Source organism: Sorex araneus, chromosome 1 (assembly GCF_027595985.1).
Source record: "Sorex araneus isolate mSorAra2 chromosome 1, mSorAra2.pri, whole genome shotgun sequence".
NCBI lineage: Eukaryota > Metazoa > Chordata > Mammalia > Eulipotyphla > Soricidae > Sorex > Sorex araneus.
The window spans coordinates 189112890-189126545 of record NC_073302.1 but is presented as its reverse complement, the minus strand read 5'-3'; the positions used below and the strand labels follow the sequence as shown (position 1 = coordinate 189126545).

Genomic DNA, 13656 nt, shown 5'->3' with positions numbered 1-13656 from the left:
ACATTAGTTCAAAGTTACTAGCAAAAATGAATCAGTGATGCTAGAAACAGAAATGTTAACACATTAAAATACATCAAAGAAAGATGACATTTTAACACCAGGGGTGATAGAAACCAAAGTAAATAAAACAATAGAAACTAAATTTTATTTTAGAAATTACTTTATTATTTTTACAAGACAAAAAAAATGGTTAAAGGCTACCACAGGAAGTGTCTTCAGGGTAATCAAGCATTCTACACCTCCTCACATACTCCAAGTGTTGAAAAGAGTTTACTGATTATCACTTCGATTCAGATGTATGGCATTATACCAACAATGGGAAATGAAAGTCGTACTTAAGAACAAAGCTACCCAAGTGGTTGATGGATGAGGGAAAATATCCAGGAAAAGTTGAAATGCCTCTTCAACTAAAGACAGAAAGTCCAGCAAATCAGATGGTCATAAAAATACCCTGAACAAAATCTAGTAATATGTATTTAGTTTTCTGGTAGAAAGAATGAGGAAGAACTTTGTCAGGTCTATGATTTAAAAGAAAAGAGTTACAATGGCTTGAAGAAACAACATACTGTAAATACAACAATGAACAACCTTTTTACAAATTTCACGTACAAAAATATAACACAAAAAGTAAACTGTATTCCCCACTTCCCTTAGATGAATCTATATATACAAATGCAGTTTCAAAAGAAAAACAACAATGTATCTTTGATGGCCAATCTTACCTCAATTCCTACTTGGACATATCAAATAGTTTTAACATGGTACATGGTTACTTTCAAAAAGCAAATGACCTCAATAATTAAAAAAAAATAAACTAGAAAATATAAAACTAAAGTTATAAAAGTAGTAATACTAGCAGTCACAAATGCAATGAGGATATTTAATATAAATACAACCAATATATTAATATATGCATTCTCATTCATTATTGAAAAGGGCTACTATTCTGAACCATATTAATAAAAGCAAAAAAATTAGCAATCTGCTCTAACAATGAACAAAAATTAGATGTTAAATACTTTTTTCAGTTAAAAATGCCCACATAAACCACAACCTAGTCTATTTTATATTTGCCATCTCTAAGATTTTCACTGTAATCTTAAAAATAACGGGATCTCTATAGTTGGTTTTCATTCTCTAATAAAAGGCAAGCTGAACTGAAAATATCTTATGCCATCTTACCGCCGAATTTCTGCATCACTAAATCCTTTAATGTTTTCACGAGGAATAGTCCGTGGCCGCCCACGTTTCTTTGGCCTCTTCCTTTCCGAGATAGAATCACTGTCTGAACCTGAGTATCTCCTGCTTCTACTCCGCCTTCCTTCACTACCATTGAAACTAATCTGGAATTTGAAAACAAAAATCTACCTGAGCTATTTAAAAAGAGAGAATACATTACAGAGATTGACAGAACTAGCAAATTTAAATGTTTTATACACAAAAAACATTAGATGAGCCAAATTTTAAAAACAAACAAAAATACAGCACGTTAAAGAGTTACTAGTCTTAATACTTATACATTCTTATGAATCACCAAGAAAATAACCATAATCTTTTTTTACAAAAATGGGAAAGTTTACTAAAAAGCAATTAATCAAGCACTATCAATATAAAATTATACAATCACATTTGGTAAATATTTTAAGTATGAATTAAACTTAGCAATGAAATATTTCTTTTAAATCTATTAACTTACCAATACTATCTATGCATTAACAGCAAATACTGGCAATGGAACATAAAGTTATATACCTCTGGTAGGTATTTAAACACAAAGTCGTACACCTCTGTTATTATTATACAAAAGCCTTAAAAGAATTCTGGGGGTCTCGAATAGAGTTTAGCAATAGAACACTTGCTTTGTTAAAACAAGTGAGGGCCCTGGGTTCAATCCCTGGCTGGAAAGAAAAGAAAGAAAAAGGCAGAGAAGGACAAGAGAGGAGAAAAAGAGAAGTGCAAGAAAAGAGGAGAAAAATAAAAGAAAAAAAAGTAAAAATATTACCTAGCAACATCACTTTTTAATTTTAATTTTCCTTAGATTAAAACTGTGAAGGAAACTAATCAACAGTCACTGTGAACAATCTATCAGATATCAAATAATCTAATGGAAGGCCGAGACATCCTTAGCACCCACAGCAAACTGCAAGCACATTCGGTAAATATTTTAAGTATTTACCGAATACTTAAGGAAGTATTCGGTACTTCACTGGCCTGAGGAACGCCAGTGGAAACCCCGCCAAAAAATAAATTTTGTATTGGGATAATTGTCTATTGTGTTGTAAAGCAATAAAGAAGAAAGCAAATTTGAAATTAGCTATTGGTCTAACAAAATTTGGCAAATGACATGTATTTTAATGTGTTAGAATTTGTTACAGAAGAAAATAGTGGGCTTTCCCCTCCAGCTCACGTACTTAAAGTACTTGCTAGAAATAGAATTAGGCTGATTAGATTTTATTTTAGGGCTACATCCGGTGGTGCTCAGGGCTTATTCTTGGCTCTACTCAGGGATCACCCCTAAGGGTACCATTTGAGTTGCTGAGGATAGAAACCAGATTGGTCACAACTTTTGCCAAAATGAGGAAGAAAAAAAAAACATCAATATCAGGAAATGAAAATGGAAAACCATTTCATATCTCAGAAACTGAAGGTTCCATTAGGGCAATATATGAAGAACTTTATACCTATAAATTCAACAACTTAGATTTAAAAAATAAACTCCCTGGAATCACCAAAGTCAAGAAATATTACACTTTCAGTGTGTGTGTCTATGTATGCACGCGCATCTAGGCCCTCACAAAGGCATGCACATGGTCTGGACTAGATGCCTTACTCCAAAGGAGGTGGGGGTGAGGGAGGGAGCCTGGGGACACTGGTGCTGGGAAATGTGCACTGGTGGAGGGAGGGGTGCTGGAATGCTGTATGACTGAAACCTAACCATGCACAGCTTTGTCAGAGTCTATCTCACAGTGATTTAATACTAAAAGTAAAAATTAAAAAATTGAGGAGTACTTTATTTAAAAAAGAAACTGAAGCTAGAGTTAAAGAAATTTTCCAACATACTCTCACGGTGATTCACTAATTAAAAAATAAATTAAAAAAAATTTAAAAATAAAAAAATAAAAATTAAAAAAAAAATCTTCCAACAAAGAAAATTACAGGTCTTTATGGTATCCTTGACAAACACTATCAAATATTTCATGAAGAAGTAATGTCATTTCTGCACACTCTTCCTATACTAGCTTTTGAACTCATTTTATGAGTTATCCAGTCAGATATAAGAAAATGAATTATTTTCAATGATGTATAACCTAAATATACATAACAATACAATGTTATTTCAGTGAAAAACCTTTAAAGAGAAATTACAGAGTAACATCTCAAATGTAAAGATCGATTTGGGCACATTATTAAATTATAGGGATATTTTAAGTTAAAAAAAATCACCTGTTTTGCACAGTTTCTCATTCTTGGGAGCATATAAATTTCTTCAAGCTCCTTTTGTCTCTCTTCCTCTTCTAATCGTCTTCTTTGATCTTCTGGAATGATTTCCTCCCAATTCTTTGAATTTCTTTCAGGTTCCAATTCAATATCATCCTCATCCATATTTGAAAAGTTGGCAACCTGATAAATTACAGAATTGAACAGCCAATTATATAGAATGCACATTAAAATTTTTTCCTTCCCCCTTTTAAAGGGGAATAAAATGCCACTAGAAAAATAAAAAGTAAATATCCACAGGATCATCAATAGGACTATAGACACAGCCAAGTTCAACAGTTAAGTTTATTTCTTCATTGGGTCAAAACAGAAAACCCGGGCTGGAGTGATAGCACAATGGGCAGGGCGTTTGCCCTATACACAGCCAACCTGGGTTCGATTCCCAGCATCCATTATGGTCCCTGAGCACCGCCAGGGGTAATTCCTGAGTGCAGAGCCAGGTGTCACCCAAAAAGAAAAAAGAAAAAACAAACAAACAAACAAAAAAACCCAAGTTAACTTCTAAGATTCTCTTCCAGTGACGATTCTCTTTTCTGCCATGCTGCTCAAACAAAATGATACTTGGGTAGACTACAGAAAATTAACAGAAACAATAAAACACTTCTCAGCACAATGTACTAATTAACCTTCTAAATTCCTTACCACACCAGTTATTGACTGTCAAGTACATAACCATCGAATTGTCTTATTTTTACTATTGCTAAAAATGGTACCTAAAGAAACTATGACTTGGGTTCCATAACTTCACCTTTAAAAAGGATGGCTGGCTCTACTAAGAAACTCTTAGAAAAAATACACTTATACAGTAAAGTTACAGGCTACAAAATCAATACAAAATCAAAAATCCATGGCCTTCCTATATGCAAATGAGGCAGAGGAAAGGGACATAAAAAAGCAATCCCATTCACAATCATGCCCCAGAAAATCAAGTACCTCAGAATCAGCTTAACCAAGGAAGTAAAAGATTACTTCCTTGGTTAAGCTGATTCTGAGGTACTTGGTGTTGTGGTTTGCAATAGGGGTGGTTTGCAATAGCGAGAACAAAAGGGAAAAGATCTCAACAAAGAAAACTATAAAACGCTACTCCATGAAATAAGAGGACACAAGGAAATGGAAACATATACCATGCTTATGACATCAACATTGTCAAAATGGCAATAACTTCTGTTTTTGCCCAAAGCTTTATACAGATTCAATGCGATCCCTATAAGGATACCCATGACATTCTTCAAAGAAACAGATCAAGAAATCCTAAAATTCATATGGAACAACAAACGCCCACGGATAGCTAAAACAATTCTTGGGGAAAAGACGATGGGAGGCCTCACCCTCCACTACCTCAAACTTTACTACAAAGCGGTAACAATTAAAACAGTATGGTACTGGAACAAAGGCAGAGCCGCAGACCAACGGAACAGGGTGGAATATCCCTATACACAACCCCAAATGTATGATCATCTCATCTTTGATAAGGGAGCAAGAGATGTGAAGTGGAGCAAGGAAAGCCTCTTCAACAAATGGTGCTGGCACAAATGCACAACCACATGTAAAAGAATGGCCTTAGACCTCGACCTGACACCATGCACAAAAGTCAGATCAAAATGGATTAAAGACCTCAACATTAGACCACAAACCATAAGGGACATTGAAGACAAGGTTGGCAAAACCCTCCACGATATTGAAGATAAAGGTATCTTCAAAGATGACATGCAATTGGGCAACCAAGTGGAAACAGAGATAAACAAATGGGACTACATTAAACTAAAAAGCTTCTGCACCGCAAAAGATACAGTGACCAGAATACAAAGACAATCTACAGAATGCGAAAGGATATTTACCCAATACCCTTCAGATAAGGGGTTGATATCAAGGATATATAAAGCACTGGTTGAACTCTATAAGGAAACATCCAATCCCATCAGAAAATGGGGCGAAGAAATGAACAGAAACTTTCTCAAGGAAGAGATACAAATGGCCAAAAGGTGCATGAAAAAGTGCTCTACATCACTAATCATCAGGGAGATGCAGATCAAAACAACCATGAGATACCACTTCACACCACAGAGACTGGCACACATCCAAAAGAACAAAAGCAACCACTGCTGTAGAGGATGTAGGGAGAAAGGGACCCTTCTACACTGCTGGTGGGAATGCCGACTAGTTCAGCCCTTTTGGAAAACAATATGGACGATTCTCAAAAAACTAGAGGTTGAGCTCCAATTTGACCCAGCAATACCACTACTGGGAATATATCCCAGAGAGAAGCAAAAAAGTATATATGTTCATCACAGCACTATTTACAATAGCCAGAATCTGGAAAAAACCCGAGTGCCCTAGAACAGATGACTGGTTGAAGAAACTTTGGTACATCTATACAATGGAATACTACGCAGCTGTTAGAAAAAAAAATAAGGTCATGAACTTTGCATATAAGTGGATCAGCATGGAAAGTATCATGCTAAGTGAAATGAGTCAGAAAGAGAGAGACAGATATAGAAAGATTGCACTCATCTGTGGAATATAGAATAACAGAGTAGGATACTAACACCTAAGAATAGTAGAAATAAGTACCAGGAGGTTGACTCCATGGCTTGGAAGCTGGCCTCACATTCTGGGGAGAGGGCAGCTCAGATAGAGAAGGGAACACCAAGTAAAATGTGGTTGGTTGGAGGCTACTCGGGGGAAGGGTGATGCATGCTGAATGTAGACTAGAGACTGAACACAATGGCCACTCAACACCCCTATTGCAAACCACAACACCTAATTAGAGAGAAGGAGAACAAAAGGGAATACCCTGCCACAGTGGTGGGGTGGGGTGGGGGGAGATGGGATTGGGGGTGTGAGAGATGCTGGATTTATTTGTGGTGGAGAATGGGCACTGGGTGAAGGGATGGCTTCTCGAACATTGTATGAGGGAAACATGAGCACAAAGATGTATAAATCTGTAACTGTACCCTCACGGTGATTCACTAATTAAAAAATAATTACATTAAAAATAAATAAATAAAAAGGACGGCTGGGCTATGGAGACGGTACGGGAGTAAGGTGCTTCCCTTGCACACAGCCAACACCAGCTCAGTCCTCAGGACGACAGTAAGAGTTGTCTGAGGGTGTGGCCCAGACCCACAACCACTGCCCCTACACACCCTCTTCTACAAAAAGGGACTGCAGTGGACTGTAGTAGGATATACAAAAAGCCAGTATACCTTAAAACTTACAGCTGACCTGAGGAAAATAAAAATACGGAAACTACGCTTACTCGTGTTAGGGATGAGACAGAAAAATGCTTGCGCTCTCCTGTCAGTAAGCTTAAAGTGGGAGAGCCTTAAAGTCAGCTGTGGGTAACACTGGTATAAATGTGGGTACATACTGCTAGGAAGATAACATGCATTTGTTCTAGTCCACTTATCAATGACTTTAAAAAAGAACTGCAAAAAAAAAAAAAAAAACAGTAAAAAAAGGGGCTGGAACAATAGCCCAGCATGTAGGGCATTTGCCTTGCACATGGCCGACCCGAGTTCAAGATTCCCAGCATCCCATATGATCCCCTGAGCACCGCCAGGGGTTATTCCTGAGTGCAGAGCCAGGAGTAACCTATGTGCATCGCCAGGTGTGACCCAAACAGGAAAAAAAACAAAAATCAAAAAACTGACATTGAGTCTAGGTAAAGCAAACAGTTTAACTTAGTTGACAGAAAAAGATAATCACATCAGTGAATGAAAATTAAAACGTCCACAAAACTTCCTGCTGGTCCTTGAGAAAGCTCACTGTAGCCACTACACCAATCTTTCCCGAAGTGGGTGGTCGCCAGTGGGGGAGCTGGCACAATCCAGGGCCTATTCACCAGAGGGAGATATCTGGGGGAGCTGAGGACCATCCCCCAGATGAGGGGCAAGTCTGAGCAGCTATGCACACGGTCGAGGTGTGCCATGTATTAAACTTTTTCATGGATGGGTAGAAGGTATCTGCAGACAAGAGCTTAAACAACACTCATTAGATCACACCAAGCTATAAAGGTCAACTTCTAACTACACAGTACTCCAGCTCATAATACCACTGGACTTCTCATCCTGCAATAGTTTCTCCACCATCGGTCAGTGGCACATTTACAAGCTTTTGTTCCCTGCTATGTCCCTATGCAGATGCTCACTAAATCTGATAAACTCATTCAACAACTGGCAAGCAACTTTATGATGCTGGTTTATTTACAGTGCTTTTGGACACATGTAACTTTGGGGTCTTCATCAAATCAGGGAAATTTGTAAGTTTTACTTGGTTCTTATTGCTTACTTATTTTATGTTATTTCTTTGTGGTGGTAACACTTAAGTTTCCTACCAGCTGCACTATCTCTCTGGACCAGTGAATGTGAAGATTTTAGAAGAGAGAGTGGGGGCTTAAGGTGCTTGCTGTTATGGCGCTAAACCTGGTCTAGTTCCTGGCAATGGGCACAGGCTTCTGCGTACGACCACTGAGGCCCATAAACCAAAACCAAAATTTAATTGAAATTAAAAAATGACTTTGCAGACTGTGCTTTTTAAAGAGATTAAAATCCTGAACAAACAGCAGCTCAATCCCTCTCAACTACACATCTGTCAAACCATCGGAATGCAACACAGGGTGTACCTTGAACTGGGAGAGCAGCTCATCCCCCACCGTCAAAGGGCCTGGTTCATTTTCGTGAGTCTCCGCCCTCTTCAAGATTTCATCTATGTCCATTTCCTAGAATGAGAAAGAAGCCTTCTTAAAGCCTTTTTAAAGCAAACACACTTTGTACTTGAATACAGTCTCAACTACTGTTTTCACCTGGGGCTCCTGTTCTTCTCCTTCAGGTTCCTTGAAAAGTTCTTCAGCACCAAACTTCAAAATGGCTGATAATTCTTCTTTATTGAAAGGAGTAGAACTAAAATCAAGAAAAACAAAGAGTAGTTAACGCTGACCTAGTCCATTTACCAATCATTTAAACAGTCACCTTTATAGAGGAATGTGATATGGTTAGATAAATGAAGCTCTAATTAGTTTGCTTTTTGTGCAGTTCCAGGAATCAGACTCAAGGCCCCACATGTCTGAAGATGACTAATATTTCAGGTGCTAGTACACTTATTTTAAAACCAAGGAACCACGGACCAGAGCGACAGTACAGTGGGTAGGGCACTTGCCTTACACATGGCTGAGCCGTGTCTGATCCCCTAACCTCCCGCAACAGTGACCCTTAAGAGCAGAAACCAGGAATAAGCCCTGAGCACCACCAGGGTTGTCACTTCCCCACCCTGTCCGAAAAAAAAGTCACTCAAATCAAGGAAGCAGAAGTCTATGCTGAAGGGGAGCTGAGTAACAGATCGCATCCTTCCCATGCACGAAGGCCTGGGTTTGATGCCTCTCACCACCTCCCAACAAACGAAACAGCCCAGAAGAGCCAAGGACTTCCCCGAGCTTATAGCACTAGCAAGTACGCAGAGGTGTGTAGCTCGGCAGTAAGACAGCCCTCACGTGCTGGGCCCTGTGAATCTCCAGAACCTCAGAAAGCAAAAACAAAACCCAAAGCCCAAACCAGGAGCCGGCAGAAACAAGATCCTAATGTATGCCACTGAACAGAATCCACTCCACTCTTCTAAAATGTGAACGTGTGTGCGTGTGCTCGCGTGTGTGAAGCGACCCTAGAGAACCCCATGACAGACGTGCTCACAGCACCTGAGGGTTCAAAAACACAGCCCAGCTCTGCAGTGCCCGTGATGGCACAGGGACTACCTGGAGGGGGCGGAGCCCGTGTGCAGCACTGTCTTCCCCGTGGTGTCCATTCTCTGAATCACAAGATGATCCAAAACCATCTTCTTTTTGGCCCTTTCAAGAATATCTTCTTCAACTGATCCCTTTGTAACCAGCCGATAAATATTCACCTGTAAAGATACGTATGATAAAACAAAAACTGCAGAAAGAATGTCTTTTACCCATCTCGCATGGCAAAGACTGGCAAGCTCCCCCTGGCGTATTCATATGCCAAAAACAGTAACGACAAGCCTCACAATGGAGATGTTACTGGTGCCCGCTCGAGCAAATCAATGAGCAATGGAATACAGTGCTACAGTGATACTTATCTGAAGCTCCCAAATAATCCTACATGAGGTTTTCACAGGCTAAAAGCAAAATGAAAGTGATAGTAACCAAAGGAGCTTTATATTCCTTTTTCAGGAGCACAGTTCCTTCCCAGCCATCTTGGGGAGCCCAGGACGAAGCTCCAGTCAGTGGGAAGGGTGCAGGCCTACTGGCTGCATGCCCTGATTCTTGGGCCTGGGGCGCTGACAGCTACACCCTGCAGTACTTGGTGGCCGTGTGGGGCCAATGACTGAATTAGGTGCGTGCGCTACCAGGAGATGTGCTAACGGTGAGTTCCTCTGGTTTAATAGTGGAAAGAATATCCCTCTGTACATTTTCTTTACAAAAGTTCATTCCTCACCTGCCCCCCTTCCCAAATGACTAATTTTTAAACTATCTTTCTCTGGGGAAAACGGTGAACGTTAAATACCCTTACAGCAGACCCCACATTTCAATTCATGTTCCAGTGCTACGAGAATCCATTCTACACCTGCTCCTCAAATAAATGATGAAGCCCTGTGATTGAAATCTTTCAAACTGGCAACTGCCCGTTTCTCAGGTCAGCCAGTGCTCCGTAAGGCAGGCCCTTGCGAGGATATTCTGAAAAAAGGATGGGCACTGCTCAAAGGTTTCAGTGACTGGGTGGGCTCACTCCTGCTCAGATGGGTCCCAGAGCAAGTGATGCCACCCTCCCCAGGCCCGCAAAGACCCCAGAGGTCCCTAAGAATCTTGAATGCATGCTAGGGTCACTTTCTCTTTGTTACTTTTACAATGTGATTCCCAGGGACGCTGACTAAGTTTTCTCTGCAGAGGGAACTGTAGCCTGAACAGGTCTGGGAACTTCTGATCTGAAGCAGGGCACAGGGCTGCTTTGGATTTTGGTTTGGGGCCACCCCGGGCAGTGCTCAGTGCTTCCGCCTGCTCTGCCCTCAGGGACTAGTCAGGTGGGTGGGCTCCTGGGATGGAGCTCAGCCTGGCCCCAGGCAAGACAAGCCCTGCCAGCTGAGCGAAGCATGAGGGCTGCTCAGACCTTCTCCACTTGCAGCCACTTTCCACTTGAGAAATTCCTAACAGGCTCCAAGTCTACTGGTATATAAAGTAGGTATGCAAATGAAATAATTTAAAAAATTATTTTAAAACCAATTTTTAATATTTCTTGCAACCCCCCACCCCCAGTTATGTGGCAGGGACCCACATTTTAATAAACTAGAATTTAGAAAATAAGGACCTGGGATACCAGACATCTTGCAATCAACTGACACCAAAAAGTAAAGGATTTACCGTCTTTCAAGTCTTTGAAGTGATTTTAAACCTCTGCTTTGGGTTTTATCGGGGAGGGGCACACTAGGGTTTGGGCCATATCCAGAAAACTGGTCTTATCTAAATTTAATCCCCCATGGTGAGTTTAAATTCTGATCTTACTCTGATGTAAACATGAGGCATTTTGAAAAACTACAATACACATTAATTTTTATGATTACAAGCGTCATATTTACCAGTAACATAACTGGATAATGCTTTATTTGGATTTTATCAAAAGTATTCTAAATGCTTATAAAAATTACCATCATTAATAAAACTCATTTGTATCACTCAACTACAGCCACTCATACTTTGTGATGTTAGAATGCAAATACTTAACAAAAGATTTATATTTCCTTTGTTAAATTTAAAGCCAAATACAATAGGTATCTTACCATAATTTATCAATAAAAAGATAACAAAAAATCTCATCATTGAAAATGTACTTTATATTTAAACCATATTTGTGTTTAAAAAAATAAAATCTTGGGGTTGGAGCGATAGCCCAGTGGGTAGGGTTTTTGCCTTCCACAAGGTCAACCCGAGTTCGATTCCCAGCATCCCATATGGTCCCCTGAGCACCGCCAGGAGTAATTCCATAGTGCAGAGCCAGGAGTAACCCCTGTGCATTGTCTGGTGTGACCCAAAAAGCAAAAAAAAAATAAATAAAAAAAAAATCTTGCAGGGTCAGAGAGATAGTACAGTGGGTTGACGTGCTTGCCTTGCATGCAGCTAGCCGAAGTTTGATCCCCAGCATTCCATATGGTCCCCTGAGCCATATGTACCAGGAGTGACTTCTGAGTGCAGAAACCACATGCTCATTGCCAGGAATGGAACACCATGCCCCTTCCCGCCACTCCCCCCACCCCCCAAAAAAAAAAAGTTGGCTTCTTTCCTTACCTAGTCTCTGTTCTTTCAATTATTTTTGGTGGGGGCAGGAGGCGGCTTTGGGGCCACATCCAGCAGTGGTCAGACACCATGCCTGGCATCACATGAAGTGCCAGGAGTTGAGCCAGTGTCCCGGCTGCAGCCCTAAGTGTCTAATGCTAGTTAAATGTCTTAACTTTCTTAACATTCCCTCTGGCCCTCTAGTGTTCATTTTCTATGATATTTCAGAAGTATAAATAGAATTTATATCTAGCCCTGTTTTGGGGATTTCAACTGAGGAGACATCTGCTTCAGTACCATTAGTCAAGACTTCTCACCCAGTCTCCTAATACAGGATATTCTGACTCCTCACACACGTCAGACTCTGCTCCCCTGTGGAAAGACCCCTCCCTTTCCGCTGGCAATAGTCTGTAATTTGTCTTAGCCTATGGGTATTCAAATTCAACTTTTCCTCTCTTTACTGCTCAAAGATTTTCTAAAATTTAATCTAAGTTAAATACACTCTCTTACACACCAGCACACCCCAGGTGCTTTCCTGTTTTTCTATGACTTACGCAGGATGATTTCTACTCTTAATCTCTCAACTCAAACTTAATTTTCTACATTCTAGTATAGTCACATAATGAAATAAAGATTACTTGAGAAACAACTCTTTTAAATTTTTAGGGCAATAGAACAGCTTCTGTCATTACAGGTATCCACTCCATGGCATAAAAGGGGGTGTTTTTACACCCCCTTTTATAGCTGCCATGAAAAAGGAATTACTATGGCTCATGAAGAACCATTATTAGAAATATAAGCTTTTACTTAAAATATACATTTTACCTGAGTAACAAGAAATTACAGAAAATGCATGATATGTTCTTGGTAAGGCACTGCTTTTTAATCATCATTTTCTTCACAGGGGTGTCCCAGGAATGCTCAGGGGCCAGGAAGCCACTGCAGGCAGACTGGACAGTGGTGTGGGGAGGGGAAGAGCCCCGACCCCGTGTGCACCATCCATCGAGTTACCTCTCCATTCCTAAAACACTTCGCTTTAAATCATAACACACACTGGTGGTGGGAAATGTATACTGGTGAAGAGATGGGTGTTGGAATATTGTATGACTGAAACCCAATCATGAACAACTTTGTAACTGTGGATCTCACAGTGATTTAATAAAATAAATAAAATTTTTATAAATAAAATTTAGAATACTTACCAAATTTTTTTTTAAATCACAACGCACACTTCAGTAGAAAATATCATTTTAAATAATAACACAAATGACAAAGGCTTCCTTATGGCACTTGTTCACACGCCCTGCTAGTGAAAGGAGCCATGCAGCATTTCTCTAGAGATAAGCAAATCAAACTGCAAGGGCGAAGGGGTCAGATGATGAATGATTCTTCCCAAAGCCCATTATAGGTAACAGAGCCAGCTAATTGCACAAAAATAGAGATGACAATGGGACCAGCAGGAAAAGGACAGCATTAGGGCACTTGCCTTAAGCAAGGGCACCTGGGTTAGATCCCCAGCACCACAGTCCCACAAGCACTGCTGGGAGTAATCTCTGAGTGCAGAGCTGGGGGCGAACCCTGAGCACAGGCAGGTGGGTCTCCCAACCTCAAAAAATATAGCACAACAGGAAAGAAACACAAGAATGGATTTTTCAATGAAATTAAGGTGAACAAAAATACCTGTTTCTTCTGCCCAATCCGATGAGCTCGGGCTTGTGCCTGAAGGTCATTCTGTGGATTCCAATCAGAATCAAATATGACAACAGTGTCAGCAGAGGCTAAATTAATTCCTAGACCTCCAGCTCGTGTGGAAAGCAAAAAACAGAAATCCTGTAATAAAGGAAGCATGAATAGGTACAATTTTAGTCTTTCTAGCA

At 40.0% G+C, this 13656-nt stretch overlaps 1 protein-coding gene across 3 annotated transcripts in view; it reads right to left on the bottom strand.

Annotated features, from left to right (window-relative positions):
- The window catches only part of CHD1 (chromodomain helicase DNA binding protein 1), an 85507-nt gene that overhangs the window by 21253 nt on the left and 50598 nt on the right, over positions 1-13656 (bottom strand). For all 3 annotated transcript variants that reach the window (XM_055140809.1, XM_055140789.1, XM_055140800.1), the window contains exons 19-24: positions 13460-13609; positions 9245-9393; positions 8303-8399; positions 8123-8218; positions 3445-3621; positions 1183-1343 (exon numbers count right to left, since the gene is read on the bottom strand). In XM_055140809.1, the coding sequence (XP_054996784.1) occupies positions 1183-1343; positions 3445-3621; positions 8123-8218; positions 8303-8399; positions 9245-9393; positions 13460-13609 (830 nt within the window). The remainder of the gene's footprint in view (positions 1-1182; positions 1344-3444; positions 3622-8122; positions 8219-8302; positions 8400-9244; positions 9394-13459; positions 13610-13656) is intronic.